At 39.7% G+C, this 15,446-nt stretch overlaps 1 protein-coding gene across 2 annotated transcripts in view; it reads left to right on the forward strand.

Annotated features, from left to right (window-relative positions):
• Positions 1 to 15,446, forward strand: part of LOC146315483 (protocadherin-15-like) — a 278,737-nt gene that overhangs the window by 88,494 nt on the left and 174,797 nt on the right. For both annotated transcript variants that reach the window (XM_084735432.1, XM_084735431.1), the window contains 2 exons: positions 9,416 to 9,430; positions 12,538 to 12,603. In XM_084735432.1, coding sequence (XP_084591558.1) covers positions 9,416 to 9,430; positions 12,538 to 12,603 — 81 coding nt within the window. The remainder of the gene's footprint in view (positions 1 to 9,415; positions 9,431 to 12,537; positions 12,604 to 15,446) is intronic.

Raw genomic sequence — 15,446 nt, forward strand, 5'->3', positions numbered from 1 at the left:
AGATGATTGCATTCCTCGTGCCAAACATAGACGTGCTTCAAGAAGAGGGAGCAGTCAGCACTGTCTGTCTTCACATCGATTTAACTGTTTTTTTAAGTAAGGGAATGGTGAATGACTAAATGTCTACATGGAAGGAGGGTGTGCTGCAAGACTTTTGGTTGTTCACAAAACAGAACTTACAGATTCCTAAGTGTTATTTTATGCAGAGTTGTGTTTGAGTTCTTGGATTGCTAGTTGCTAGGATTGATTTGTAATTGCACCAGATCTGTTGTCTTGGCGAAGTGCAGTGGCATGAGATCAAAGATGCAACAATCCCTGCACCATAAAGAAAACAACTTGGATTCTGACACTTGGTTTTTGTCATTTTGCACATTTGGAAATCCATATTTCTGTGTGTAAGGAGTAAAGTCCTTGGCAAGAATGGGTTTAATCACACATAAACCTCAATAAATCTATTACTTTTAAGTCTTGAAGCTGAGGCATCTGTATCTGCAGGAGCAGTGTCTTCAGAAAATACACATTCTAGTGTGTTGTGTATGTATTTATTTTTTCTCAGAGATACAGTAAGTGACTCTGGCAAATGATGATGTTTTGGGAATGACACTCAATGATCAGCTATCTTACTGACCTGTGATTGGCCAAAGTGTCCCGTCAAAGGCTAGAACAGAGCTAGGAGGAGGAGCACAAGTCTAGTTTTCTCTCTTTTATTTATTACACTTAAAGGTTATTATGGAACTTTTGAATAGAGCAGAAAATACTTAATCGTCTCCTCTTTGCATGCAAATGGCAAAAAATTGTCTTTGCTTACATGTGCAGAAAAGCAGGTGCATTAAAAACACATCATATCACATCCCAACAAAACACATTAAAATACATCTACACAGAGACACAATAGAAGCCACATTAAAGACAACACCAGGCTCTGGATGGTGAGGACTTAGTCAGGGTTAGGAGAAAGAGTAAATAGATGTAAAGTGCTGTTACTGAGGTAGCAGACTGACTTCAAAAAGTGTCTGTCCTTAGATATTTTGTAGGAATAGGCCAGTGATACCAAAAATAAACTGCCTGCCCCAACTTTAACACTTATCTCTTCCATCTGACAGAGGAATATGAATGATGCCTATGCCTAATTTAGGCTGATAGATCACTTTTATAACATCTTTGAAAACATTTAGCAATTAGATAATCAATAGTACATTTTTTAATGTCATGTTTGAGCTGTTACAGAACTCACTGAATACTTAAGCTGTAGGGACGTACTAAAGATGCAACTAAAGTGATGAAAGGACATAAAGAAATTATGGTCAGTCTGCCTATGATGACTTGAATAACTGAAATATACTGTCAGGAACTGCAGCAGATCAATGCTAAGAGCATTAGAACAAAATTTTGCACATCTAGCAGGAAAAACGACTGCAATTTTTAACCACTCAGTGCTCTTTGCAGAGAAAGACAACAATTACAAAATGTTGAACATGCGTGTTCTCTCACTCACCTCACAACCCCAGTCAGGTTTGTGTTTTGGAAGTTCTCTCTATATGAAAGATGGAAATTAATTGCTGCTGAACTGGAGCCAAGTTATTTCTCCTGTTAAAAGGTTGGTTGCCACAGCAACAGTCAACTTCACCTGGCCCATTGACCTAACATTGTTTTCAGTATAGTTTTCAAGTGGCTAAACCTCAGGATTGAGCTTTAGGTTTCATTTCATAATTTACATTAATAAGTCACTTAAATATTGTGGTTGAAGATGCTGGCTAATGAGCTGTTAAGATCTACTTTAGTGAATATCTGAAAGTGATAAAAAAGTCTATTCAAAACAGATTCGCCTTTGATTGCTGATAAATTGTTGTAATTTGAATCTGCTCATTTCAGCTTTTTCAGCTACTCTTTCCAGGCTGTGATAGCTATGGCCTTATGGGTACTGGAAGAAAGGTGTTTATGTTATATGGCAACTGCTTTCCATATCTGCAGGCTGCAAAGACTGATTCGGGAACACTTTAGAAAACCTTTTGGCCATCAACACAGTTCATCCCTGCAGCTACAAATGCAAGTTAAGACTCTACAATGCAAAGAGAAAGACATAAATCAACATCCCCTCCCCAAAATTCTCTGGGGCTTGAGCTTATGTGAGATGGACTGATGCAAAGTGGAAAATTGTGCTGTGGTCTGATGAGTCTTTATGTCAAACTGTTTTTGGAAATCATGGACATCGAGTCCTCTGGGCTAAAGAGGAATAGGATGATAGTACAGGGGTGTGTTAGTGCCCATGGCATGGGTAAATAGATAACTTGTACATTTGTGAAGGCCCCATTAATGCTGATTTTGGAGCAACATGCACTGCCTTCCAGACAACTCTTTCTTTCGGGGACATCCCTGCTTATTTCTGCAAGACTGTGCCAAGACACATTCTGCATGTGTTACAAGAATGGGCTTCATAGTAAAAAGAGTGTGGGTACCAGACTGGCCTGCCTGCAATCCAAACCTCTCTCTCATCAAAAATGAGTGGCCCATTCTGATGCGATCCTACAGGGGCCTCGGACAGTTGAGTAAGAGAAGTTGTATATCAGGTTAGAATGGGAAAGAATTTTGCTTTTAAAATTTCAAAAATTAGTGTTCTCAGTTTGGTAAATTTGCAAAACTAAGGACAATTTGTAAATCACTGCATTCTGTCTTTATTTATATTTTACACAACGTCACAACTTTTTGGAATTGGGGTTGTATTTTATACTCCGTGTTAATAAACATTTCTAATATACAATTAGCAAGGAAATATGACCTATACAAAAATCATTCATATAAACAGTTAAAGTCCTCAAGACATGACAACGAAATGGAGTGGCGTATACTCAGAACAAGACAGGACCTTCACTGTATGATGTGAACTGTAATGTGCAGCTTTGACAGCCGGCCCCTGTGGACAACTGGCCGCAGACCCTTTACTACAACACAGCCTGCTCATCTGGTTTGACCTGCTGTCTCCTCATGAGCAGCCATTACCTGGCAATGTGTGACACTGGACAGCTGCCCTTTGTCTGTCTCGTTGTCTTTTGCCAGGCCTGACTGGACCTGTCCCAGAATGCCCCTCTGCCCCGCTGGACATGGATCCATGCAAAAATAAACTATCAATCTGACTGGGAAATTAAAACAGTGTCCCTGTTTGCTCTGTCTCCACTCACCCCTGTCCTGGGCTGCCTGTCTGCCTTGTGGATTAGTCAGAACTTTAACCTCAAACCTTGAAGTTTTTAAGTGGACGCTGGCCAAAGCGGAGGTCAGAAGATATCACTCCCTCAGGTGGACTGCTGGTGTTGTGGCTAAAATAAGAGAAATGATGTCCTGGCTTTGCTGTAGGAGATCTCCATAGGCTCTGTTAGACATTTCCTTATCATCGCAGACAGACTGATATTTATATTAAAGGGAAAGCATTTATGATTGCATATGGACATACAGTGTGAGGCGTTTTATGATAAGAGGAACCTTGAGTTGGCAGTTTGCCATCCATCTAAAGGATGAGAAATTAGTTCCTACTTGGTTGCTTCTGCCCTTTCTCAAAAATCTTCGACTTTCTGCCTCTCTCTTTTATTGCATGCTCTCCTTTGACAGTTTTTAATGAGTGGCTGCCCACATCTAGTGAGGGTGAGCGTGTTTTGCTGCACTTTGTGAAATCATTTGCATTTCTTAGTTATCTAAATAAGATGCCTCTGGTCCTTTTGTAGGTTTGTTGTAAAGGTGTCCCAGATTGATTGAGACAGTGCAGCCTCCTGGACCATACTGCTTGTTAGGTTAGTTGTCCTTAAAGTCTTTTGTTCCTGTTAGATTCCTACTCTCGAGGAGCAGCAGTTTGATTTATTGGTTGCTAAAAAGGTGCTTTTGCAGATGAAGTCACAGGAAAGCAGGCTATTGAATCAAGTGGCAGGTAAAGATGCCTTTTGAAACTAAATGTCAGTGAGCAGAATTCATCTTGCCACTGCCTTGTTGCTCCAGTAATATAGCGGTCGATGAGCTGGCTTGTAAAGACCTGAATGGCGTAGGAGCTTTTCTGCTTATCACTGTCTTATTTGAAAAGTATGATGAAAAACTATGCATAGAAAAGAAGCACAAAGGAATGTAATGGCGATGCATATGAAAGCCTTCATCATCTCTAATACAGGGGTATATAGACACCATCTGCATTTCTGGAAACACCTTATAATTTCCTATTAAGTTATTCCTACCAGTACATCTGCTAAAATGACACAATTAAACATAATCACTATTTAACTGAAGAATTGAATATTAGAAGTTCGTGTGAGGCAGAGTATGTCATAAATGGTTAAACAGTTGCTCTTAAACAGGGAAAAAACAAGCATTTCATTGTTTTATTTGCGTCGTGTGATAAATTCTGCTCAGCTCTTTATCATTTTGTAAAATGTCACGCTTTTGCCGGGAAAAATGTTGTCTCTGCAAATTGATTGAAGCTTGCTTGCATCCATTTTTTCCACCGGATTCCTCTGTGAGACAAGCAGTAATCATTTTATAATTGAAGCTTTACAGCTTCAATACAACATTGTTAGGTTGATTAGTGAAACAAATTAGGTGAGAGAAAATGACCCCAATATTAAAGTTAGAAGATTTTGATGGTCTTCGGATTTGGTCTCTCAAGTGCACAGTGCCCTGATTACCTATTGGTAATTGAATACTGCTTGTTGCATTTGTCGTGATCCCCTTCTTTTTTAAATCCCTCTCCCACGTCAAGCCAATTTAGTGCAACATGCCAACAAACCAAAGTTAGTCTGAAACGCTCCTGCAGTGCGAGAAAATAAGTTTAATCAAATGAGAGGCTTTGAAATCATGGTCCCATGGTGACACAAAATATACAGTATGAACATCAAACAATGTGTGATCTACTTAGCTATCAGTTATTTGGATTTCACTTTTGTCTCCTGATCTATTTGGCTTTTGAGTGTGCTGAATGTCTTGGGCAATCTTACAGATGCTTATATATTATAAATGCAAATATCACAGAGATATACACAGTGATGGATAAGAACAAGAGCTTCAAACTTCAGCAATTCTTTTGTAGAAATATTACCATATTTGCTATCCTGAGGAAAGACTGCTGTCATCATCATCAGTGTTGTCCCCATCATATAAATGGCAAGTCATTATGACACATTGCATCTAGTGTTTTATAACTATGCTCCTCTTCTCCGGGGGCCAGGGACGCCCACACTGCTGACTAATGAGCTTGGCATGGGGTCACACAAGCAGTCAAGCATGGTGCATCCCTCTACTTTCAAGTGTATCCTGTGCAGTGCCAGATGGTTGCCTCCTTTACACACAGCTGTTCTTAAACTATTTTGCACGTCCCAACTAGTGTTTAAGCCCTTTGGGTGAACTACAGCCACAATTCGGGTACCATCCTTGCACTGCATTCCATTATCCAACCCTAGTAGCTGCAGACCGGTCAGCGTGCCCATACTGATCCCTGACCGCTGCTAAAAGCATCTGAAAGTGGGCACTTGAACATCAGAACTGGACCATGGAGCAATGGAAGAAGGTGGCTTGATGTTGACACAGAGTTCAGTTGGCCCCCCAGTGTCTCAGATCTCAATTCAACCAAACATTTCTGGGATGTGCTGGAACAACATGTCTAATCCATGAAGGTCCCACCTCACATCTTACAGAACATAAAGGATTTGCTGCTAACAGCTTATGCTGCTGCTAACATCTGCTTATCTTGCAGGACACATTCAGAGGTCATGTGGAGTTCATGCCACGACAGGTCAGAACTGTTTTAGTGGCAGGTGGTTTTACTGTTGATCGGTGTAGGTTTTGGAAACCTATAATAGTGAATCTCCCAAGTGTCCTCAGACATAGCAGCACTCAACCCCATGACAGAATGAAATGGGATTGAAAATTTGGCAGCTAGAATTCATCATCTTTTGGTTTGTTCTCACATTGCCTTACAGCCACCATCATCTCAAACTACTTTTTTGTCCTCGATTGGGTTAAATAGTACCCATTTTTAATTTTTTATGACCATGATACTACAATACTGTGACTAATGCAGTGACCTCAAACTCAAACTAAAAGCTGTGAAATCTTTCTTTCATTCATTGGCACATGCTGTTCCAGCACTACCTTCTTCTTTTATAATGGTATCGATTTGTATCAAGAACAGAACCTACGGCTCTTTCTAATAAATGATCCTTTACTGCAAGCATTCACCAGCTCTTTTACAATGCAACCGTAGCATTTTACCTAAGAAGTAAAGTTGATATAATGTACATACAGTAGTTCCTATTCTTAAATGTGGTGACTGTTAAACACAACTCTGTTGAACAGACTTGTTGAAAATCCACAGGACTCAGTAACTGAGCTCCCCATTTTGCTGCATACCCTTCTTCCTGAGCTGAGTGATCAACTGTGTCTTTCTTCCTGCCCCCACTCCTCTGTTCTGTATAGTTTTTGACTGGATACAATTTTAAACAACTGCGTCACACTTCTTCATGTCATAGACACAGTGTTCACTCGTGCAGATTGACAAGGGCACATCTCTTTGCTCTCTATCCATTTTTCCATTTTACTTTTCATTTCAGAGATGTATACTCAACCCATACAGCTACAGTGCGCATATTTCAAGTATTATATGAAATACTCTGCAATTTCAAACACCACTCCTCTGCTGCAGCAAATTATTCCTGGGTTTCCTGTTTTTCTTTTTGAATCAAGGATGGAGCTATTTCAGAGTGGTCATGGTCTTCCAGATAAGTGGATTAATCTATAAGTAGTTTTCCAATCATGTATGTTTACTGTGTATATGTATGTGTAAGGATCTGCAGGTTTCATCCAGCATTGTTATCTCGAGTGCTGCAGGAGGGGGATTATTGTCCTAGAAGGCGTTTTAATGGGAGGAAAGCTTGATGTAGAATGTCATTAGAAAAAATCACCCGCTGCTCAAAGGTGCAAATTTAGCAAAAGGTTGGTATAATTTAAATTTTGCAGTGACCATTTTGAAGAGACATTGAGTTTGTGTGTATGTTTGTATTCATGTGTCTGTATGTGTGTGCATTACTTAAACAGTGCAACATATGATTGCACTCTCATGGAAGTATAGAACCATTAGCGCTGCAAAATGGAGGCACTCTTATTTCGGCTTGGTTCTGCCTTTTGTCTTCAAAGCCGACTCTTCACATCTTTCTCTCCTACTTCCACAGCTACCACTTAAAGCTACACACACACAGACATGCACATGTACACCCGTACATGCACACATTTGTGCCTGAACACACATATGCAAAACTAACAAGTCAGATGGTCTGTGATCCCTTTAAAAGCTTCGCAAAATGAGCGCAAGTAACTTTTATTCCCCCACACACGCACACATGTGCACACTCTTCCTGCTTCACAGAGTATATTCTCTCAGAGCCGATTTGCATACTTATTTTGATGTTGCTTGTTGTTTATGTCTCCGATTGCGAGGTGTGACCCACTTGCTCTGTTCATTTTGTCGCTATTAAAGGAAACCCTCATCCTGCTATTTCTTCAGCGGATGGGTACAGGTTATTTAATTGCGCTAAAATCATTGAACTCCAAAAACGAACAACAAGTACACCTGAGGAATTAGCAGTACAAGCAACTATGTGCTGATAATTATTCCTCAAGGATTTTAGATTAGAAAAGGTTGTGCACGCTTCCTAACTTATTTTTGTCTTGTGCAGAGAAAGGATTTCCCCATATGGAGCAAGATGAGATACCTTGCATGGATGTAAATATCAGCTCTGCATGAATAGAGCATAACTGATACTGGATTTTTGGGGCTGATGCCAATATTAGGGAGTAAAATATTCTGTTGTACAGAATATAATACATAGAATATATACATGCATGCATACATAAAAACAAATTTTCAATGATCCTTCAACAGGCAGGATGTAGGATATTTTATAGTTTAACAATGAACTTTACTGTTCATCATATATATTGGGGCACTGAAATAGTACACTGGATTTTTAACAATTGTAAATAACTATAAATTAAAAAAACATAAATAGAACAACATATATGTATACTTTAAACCTGAATTAATAGAAAAGATCAAATATATATGAAATGCTGCTGATAAAGTTAACAAATAAAGACAATCTACATCATGTTTTATTAAAAAAAAAAACACCTCAGATAACGTAACTATACCGATCTATATCGGTGCAGCTGTGATAGGACAATATGGGTTTGAATCATATTTGAGTCAAAATTCTCTGATTGTAGCTGCTTAAAAGTGAACATTTTCTGTTTTTTGTACTCTTCTATGACTGTAATCTGAATATCTTTGGGGTTGTGGATATTTGAGGACATCATCTGGGGCTTTGGGAAAAACTGATCGATATCTTTCACCATTTTCTGACATTTTATGGACCAAATAACTAATCAATTAAGCGACGAAATACAGAAAGACAGACTGATCAATGCCAAAAATAAACACTAGTTGCAGCCCTATCTACTACGTAAACATTTTATAAATGACAACTTAAAAAGAAGGAGATGAAAATGATTCAAAAACCAGTGATTTGCATGAAATATTCTGTATGGTACCCTCAGGTTTTCATTGCCATTTAATTGCTAATTATTGTGTGTATCTGCACTTTGGAAACAGCCATGATTAAAAATGCAGCGACATCACTTCCTAAGGTTTTTATCTCTAATTAATATGCACTTTTAAACCACCACATTAGTGAAGGCTCAGGGGCATGCATATTTAATGAGAAAAACTATCTGCTGTTTTGCACCTGGCAACAGGTGTACAACTGAAGTCAGGCAACAGAAGGCGGGTGTGAAACCCTATAGCCCTGACTATTGATGTGGTGTGACTGACCATGTGTCTTTTTTTCTATCCTATCTCTGATTACATGTAATGTAAGTGGACACCACCTGACGGCAAGCTGCTCGAGATTCAATATCTTTCGAGATAGAGGCAATTTAAGAAAGAGACGGGAGGAAATGCTGAGTAACTCGGGTTCCAGTTCTCTTTCATGCTGTTTTTCCTTTTTCAGAACACATGGTATCACTTAATTTAGCGGGAGAAAGTGTTTTACTTTTTGAATTGATTCGTATTTGTAATGCACCCTGCTACCTCTCTTGTGAAATAATGTCAGCCAGCAGCTGCTGGCAGCATGAAGAGGCCCGCTGGCCATATTTGTAAAAACTATGTGTGGTCCACTAACATACACCATTTTTCTACTGGAAGATTCTACGGTATATCCTCCCTGAAAGTGCCTCTCTTTTCGCCTATTTTCTAATATCTGTTCTTTCTTATAATGATCTTTTTTCTCCTTTCCTAACATCAGCGCTGTTCCTCCAACTGTTTCATGCTTTTCTTTTCTTCCATGCTTCTGCTCTGCTTCCCTCTGGCTCCACTAACCCTTGACCCCTTCAGACTGGCAGTATGAGGGTAAGAGGGCAAACATCATGTGTCTGTTTTCCTATTTTTTTATTATATTCCTACTCTCCTATCTCTTTCACTGTTTCCCTCTACCTCTATTCCCGTTAGAGATGTGACAGTCCACTTTTTTTTTCAGATTCAATTGGACTCAGATATCTGAATTTGGATATGAATTACGGCCCCTCATTTGCATATTTTGATGCATTGCTAACATTTATGTTCCAAAATGGGAATGTTATATTTGTTAGAGTTTGTAATGGTTTTGTTGTGTGTTTGTAACGTGTTTGTTCAAAACGTGATGGTTCGTGGTGGCTTGTGCGGGTTTATTGTTACCTAGGGCCATGACGGTATGGATTTTTTCTTAGCAGGGTGACCAAGCAACAGTTTGGCAGGATGGCAATTTACGGCGACTGCCTGAATAATTGCGTTTCATTAGACATTATTGATGGATACTGTCATAAGAGTAGCCTACCGCCATTAAGGAATAGGGCACTGTATAAGTGTGTGCGGCGTGAAAGTGAGGCAAGGTGAGTAAGCGGCACACTGCTGGTGCTGCACATAATGGAGCAGAAACTTAAACTTAGCAGTAAAGTTGTCAATTTTAGCAGTAAATGTACAGTATCCTTTCTAGAAACTTTGTAACCCAGCCTTAAACTGCAGTATCATGGTAAAATAAATCCATAATGACAAATCCAACACTGACTGTTTTCTGTTATTTATCAATTTTTGTGTCTTGAACAGTTTTTGTTAGCATGTTGTCAGCCGCTTGTTCACAATCCCAAGATGCCTTGGGTTGAGTCTGTCAATCAGAGGTTGTGTTCCTGACTTGTGTGTGACAGCGCTGATCCTTAGCTGTATTAATAGATCAAGCTTCACTCCAGTTGTATCATTTCACAGTAATTAGGAACACTTTTCTCTTACATTACATGCAAAATGCAGAGTAGAAGTGAAGAGTGCTTTTCAGCTATCAGTTTGCGGATCGCATTTTTGGAGTCCGATATCCGATGAAAGTCTTGCGTCAATATCAGGCCCCAGTACTGATATTGGATCGGATTAGTCCCATCTCTAATCCCGCTCTGTCTCCTTTTCCCTCTTCCCTGTTGAAAGACATTTAATCTTGAACTTTCCTCACATCAGCGGCAGAGCGCGTTGCCTTGCAGCGCCGACTCCTCTACACCAGACACCTCCCTCCTTCCCTCCTGTCTCCTCCTCTCCACCTCTCCTGCTGCCCCATCTGGTGCTGTCTGTCAAGCTGCCATTACCTGTGTCCCATGTGCTCGTACCATCTAGCTGCTGTGACCTCCATCTGTGAAGTTGCTCTCGTCAGTGCTCTGCTTATGATGTTGCCACATGCTTTGACCACCCTGTTTGTCTGGTGTCAGTATCGTATAGTCCATCCCTGTTGATGTTTGTGCGGCAGCAGCCGCTGATGCCACCTGCTATAAAAAGATGTGTCAATGTGACAGCTTATGGCATGACAGAAAGACACAAGAAACAACATCTTGAGGTTTATATCCTGAGACCAATAAAATATTTACAGTGTCAAGCTTTTTTTGCAACGTTGCTCCAGTATTGCTGTCAGCTATATTCAGACAATACTGTACATTTGTCCTTCATTCAAAATTCTATCTTGGTAAAAGTACACATAAAAATACTCATTCTGCTGAAAAATAGCCCTTTGACTAATGCATTATTATCTACATTATGCATCACTATGTACTTTAAGTAGCATTTTACTCTGGGGCTGGTTGAGATGGAGATACTTTTGCCTATTTCATAAATAAAGTTAGGTGCTTTGGACCAGTGGCTCCCAACCTAGAGGTTTATGAAAAGATAAATCTGTGGTCCAGAGAGGATTAATGGGGCAGGAAAAACAAAGAGCAAAGTTGGCCTACACAAATTCACCTTTTCAGAACTTTAATGTGGCTTTTTGGTGAAATACTGGAGAGTTTTACCTCTTTGGGCCTCAAATAGTCATTTCATTAAACTATTGGTAGGTATCTCTTAGGAACTGCTAAAACCTCAGAAACGTCTGAGATGTGACAAAAAGCTTCAATTAGAGATTATTTGTTTTTGTAGTCACACGAGCCAAAAGGTTTGGGAAACACTGGTTAAATTCACAACAATGCACTGTATATGCTTACAGTGTGAGATGATTTGTTTAAAATGTAAAAACAGTTATCTGAAGTAGCATAAAATGGAATTATTCAAGTCAAGTCCAATCAAAGTCAAGTCAAAAAATCTCAGGATTTTACTGAAAGGAATGGGGCTCAACTCTGCCGATGTACAGCAGTGGTGGAAAAGTAATGAAGTACATTTACTCAAGTACTGTACTTAAAGAGATCAATTACAGAGATAGAGAGATAGATTATTTTAAATGGGGTTGTATAAGGTACTTATGCATAGTCAGTGTGTTACCTACAGTGGATGGTATTCAACACAAAGTTTGGAGAAAAAGCGAAAGTCTTTGTGTAGGAAGCTCAGCGACAGGATCGGCAACAAAAGGTCTTTTTAGCTTCTGGCCAACCTAAATTGATTTCAGTCTTTATGCTATATTTAGAATATTTTCACCACCAGCCTTTGGTGTTTTGGTGCCTCTGTGTTTTAAAGGCTAGTTCTGTTTAACTAAACTTACACATTAACACATAAAAACTAACAGATCGAGGCACTGGTAGACCAGCAACTCCTGTGTTATGCAATGTACAGTTACTGTTTTTGCCAAGGGAGTCTGATTGAATGAGAGAGAGCAATATTTTGCCAATGCAATGGGAATTTCCTGCCAAAAAAGGCTGTCTGAAGGCAATATAAGGCAGTGAAAGTATTCTAAATACAGCTTACTCTTTATACTGATTTTCTCTTAGATGGCTAAAATACATTTTTACCATATACAATCCCACTTAAAATAATCCCTTTCAGTACAGTACTTGACAAAAAAAAGCTTCAATAGTAAATCTATTTGCAGTTCTTGTATTGCATTCTACACAATATTCAGTCATTTCCATAAGCTGCCATGAAGCACAATATACTAATGTGATTGCAAAGTAATTCATTTAAATATAACAAACAGGAATTGAATTTCTTTTATGTTAATTTGCTTTTTCTTTTTGCGTATACAGAGTGTAAGCTGTCCCGGCCAGGCCCCCCTGCAACCATAGTGACCATTGATGAGGAGAGCCCCAACGGTATGTACTTAACAGCTGCCCACCTGCGCTCCGCACTTATTTTTTCTCCACTTCATTCTGTATTCCACTACGGTAAATGCCTCTGCACTCAAGTGGCGTGGATTACACTGTTGGGATTGTTTTCTGTACTACAGTGAATGTTGCTTTGGTAATGCAATACATATTAATACTTCCCCTGTTGGGATTGCTCAGTGTTGTGGTGTAATAGAGTACAGTCGCTCTGCTCATGGCTCTTGGGGCAGGTTGGTTATAGAAGATGTTTTGTCAGACATATTGGATTGTCATTTTGATTGTTTTTTAAATTAAAGATAAATAAATTCTAGTTGTGTATTTGTTCTGCATCTCCCAGGGTAACTTGAAGGTGTGTTTATATGTGTGTGTGCTGGAGTGAGTGAATACAGATGGTGTTTGGCATACAGACGTGACATGGGGCTCCATTAATGAGTCAGCTCCCCACACGGGTTGTCTTTACTGTGGTATACCTTTGCAACAGCAGACAGGCGGCCCTCAAAAAGGTCAGGTGAAATTCTTCCTTTTCTCCTCCTTCCTCATCTTCCTCTGGCCTCTCCATCACCTGCACCCACTTCTCTGCTCTCTTAAGTTCCTCCCTCTCTTTTCTTCTTGTGGCTCTTTGCTGTGAGTTTTGAGCCTTTGCCATCTGCGTTTTGTTGATGACTGCGTGCGAATATGTGTGCGCATGTGATCAGGAGTGGTGACTGCTGCTCGGGGAGGAGCTATATGTTCATTGAGGGAATGAGGAATGCGTTTCTCTAAATGGAGCAGGTGTGTGTTTGTCTCTCTCGGTTCTCCCTGCAGATATTAGTACTGCAGGTTAATAGAGTTTAATGAGCAGCTCTCACTGAAGATAGAATCCAGAGCTTGTTTATACAACCAGAATACTATTTCACAGATGCTCCGCTTCCCTGATATATCTGCTCTGGGCACTGCTTTGTAAGTAATTGTGTGTAGGGGTGCGTACCGAATAGGGTTGGGTCAATGGACGATGCTGACAGTCATCGACCACTGAGCCCTCTAACATTGTGACATCGTGTGTATTTGAGGTTGTTTGTCCCCTCAGAGTTCCTGTGAGGCAGCAGTTGTTGGTGAAGCTGTTGCTGCTGGTCACTGCACCATCTCTATGCCTCATTTAATATTTTAAAGATAAATTTTTAAACCCGCCCAGTAAGTTGAACCCAAGATGTTCAGTTACCTTGTTTGCAGCAGTGTGTCTTTTCTGTGGGCCAACAATGATGTCATCTTTCATCACGATGTTTCACTGTTGACATTGTCATATAACCATTTTGGTTGACTTCCACCAACCAAATCGACCCCATTGCTTCAATCCAGTTCACCCCTCGCTATGCCCCACCTCCAAACAGCAACTGTCCAATCATAGGTTAGCAACTGTAATTAGAGCTGTCAAGCCTCCCATTTCTCTACATGTTGAAAGTGTGCAGGAGGCTCTGAGAAGAGCGATACTCTGAGTTTCATGAGTCTGGATGATGGTGTGTTTTTTGTCAACTCTCAAAGACATGAAACACAAGAGCATACATGTGGGGAATGGGTTAAATTCTGTCTTTAACTGCTTTAACATAAACTGCAAACTAACTAACTACCACTTGCTTACTAGTTGCAGTAACTTTAACTCCAGCCAAACTTGTTGATACTGTACCACTGCATCTGCATTTGTTATGTGGGGGTTTGAGGAAGAGGATGTGGGCTGGTGCAGAATCAGAGTAGGTGAAAGACGATAGATCTCAATCTGGCTTGATGTCTCAGGTCTAAGTCGAGTTATCTTAGCTCTTATCACTGCTGTCTTCCATGAGTGAGGTCCAGCTGGTCTGGCTGACTGTCTCAAGGTCCACTGCACTAATCGAGTCCCTGCAGTTGCTTTTCCCATGTTAATAAGTGTATTCCTGTCATCCATCATGTAGATATATTTGTTGTATTTCACCATCTGACAAATGCTTGCTGAGATGTAAGCTAGCTTTAGCCTTGTTTAGCATTAACTTTATATCATGCACACAACTGTTAGGTAACTTTGCATAAACACTTTCACAAGGTTCTTGTTTAAAAAAATGTCAGATGGAAGTTAGCATTGGCTCACATCAGTCAGCATACTTGAAATCTGCTTGTGAGTCATTATTTTAGCTGACAAAATTTGGCAGGCAGCAGTAACTAAGGAGGGCGGTGCTTAGTGAAGGGTCAATTGGCCACAAAACTACAAAGACACACACACATACACACACACACACACACTTTCTTGAAAGCATTGTTTACTAATGACTCTGACTGCAGAGATTAATGCCTCTGCAGTCAGAGGCCATAAAGGTGCTGCAGATGACAGGACTCCCAGTTCTCTCTGTGCTTAAGACATATTGTATATTTTTTTTTGTATCTATAGTTATTGTTTATACACTTTGTGGGTGGGATGAATGCTTCAAAAAAGGGAGAAGACTAGTATTTTGTAGTTGAATCTCTCATTTTTCAGTAGTTTGATATATTTACTGTTGCCAGAAAAGTTCAAGATTGTTGTTGGGGGTGCTTTAAAATGCATTCAAAACAACTTCCTGCACATTTCTGCTAATTCCCTGGACTATACAATTACTATCGCTTGCAAAAAACAATAATGTTTACACCTATACAGTACCTTAAGCAATAACAACAACAACAACTATTATAGTAACAATAATTATAATAAACCTCTACTTTAGTTAAAAAGAATTGTGACAGGTTTGTTGTGATAAAAACAAGTGCTGTCGACTTATAAAGTGCAGTGTTTCGGCACTGTTAAGAGGGAAAATCCAGATAGCCGCAAAGTTTCTGATGAATGACAAGTTTTT

This window comes from Lutjanus erythropterus, chromosome 14 (assembly GCF_056507025.1).
Source record: "Lutjanus erythropterus isolate fLutEry1 chromosome 14, fLutEry1.hap2, whole genome shotgun sequence".
Classification (NCBI taxonomy): Eukaryota; Metazoa; Chordata; class Actinopteri; order Lutjaniformes; family Lutjanidae; genus Lutjanus; species Lutjanus erythropterus.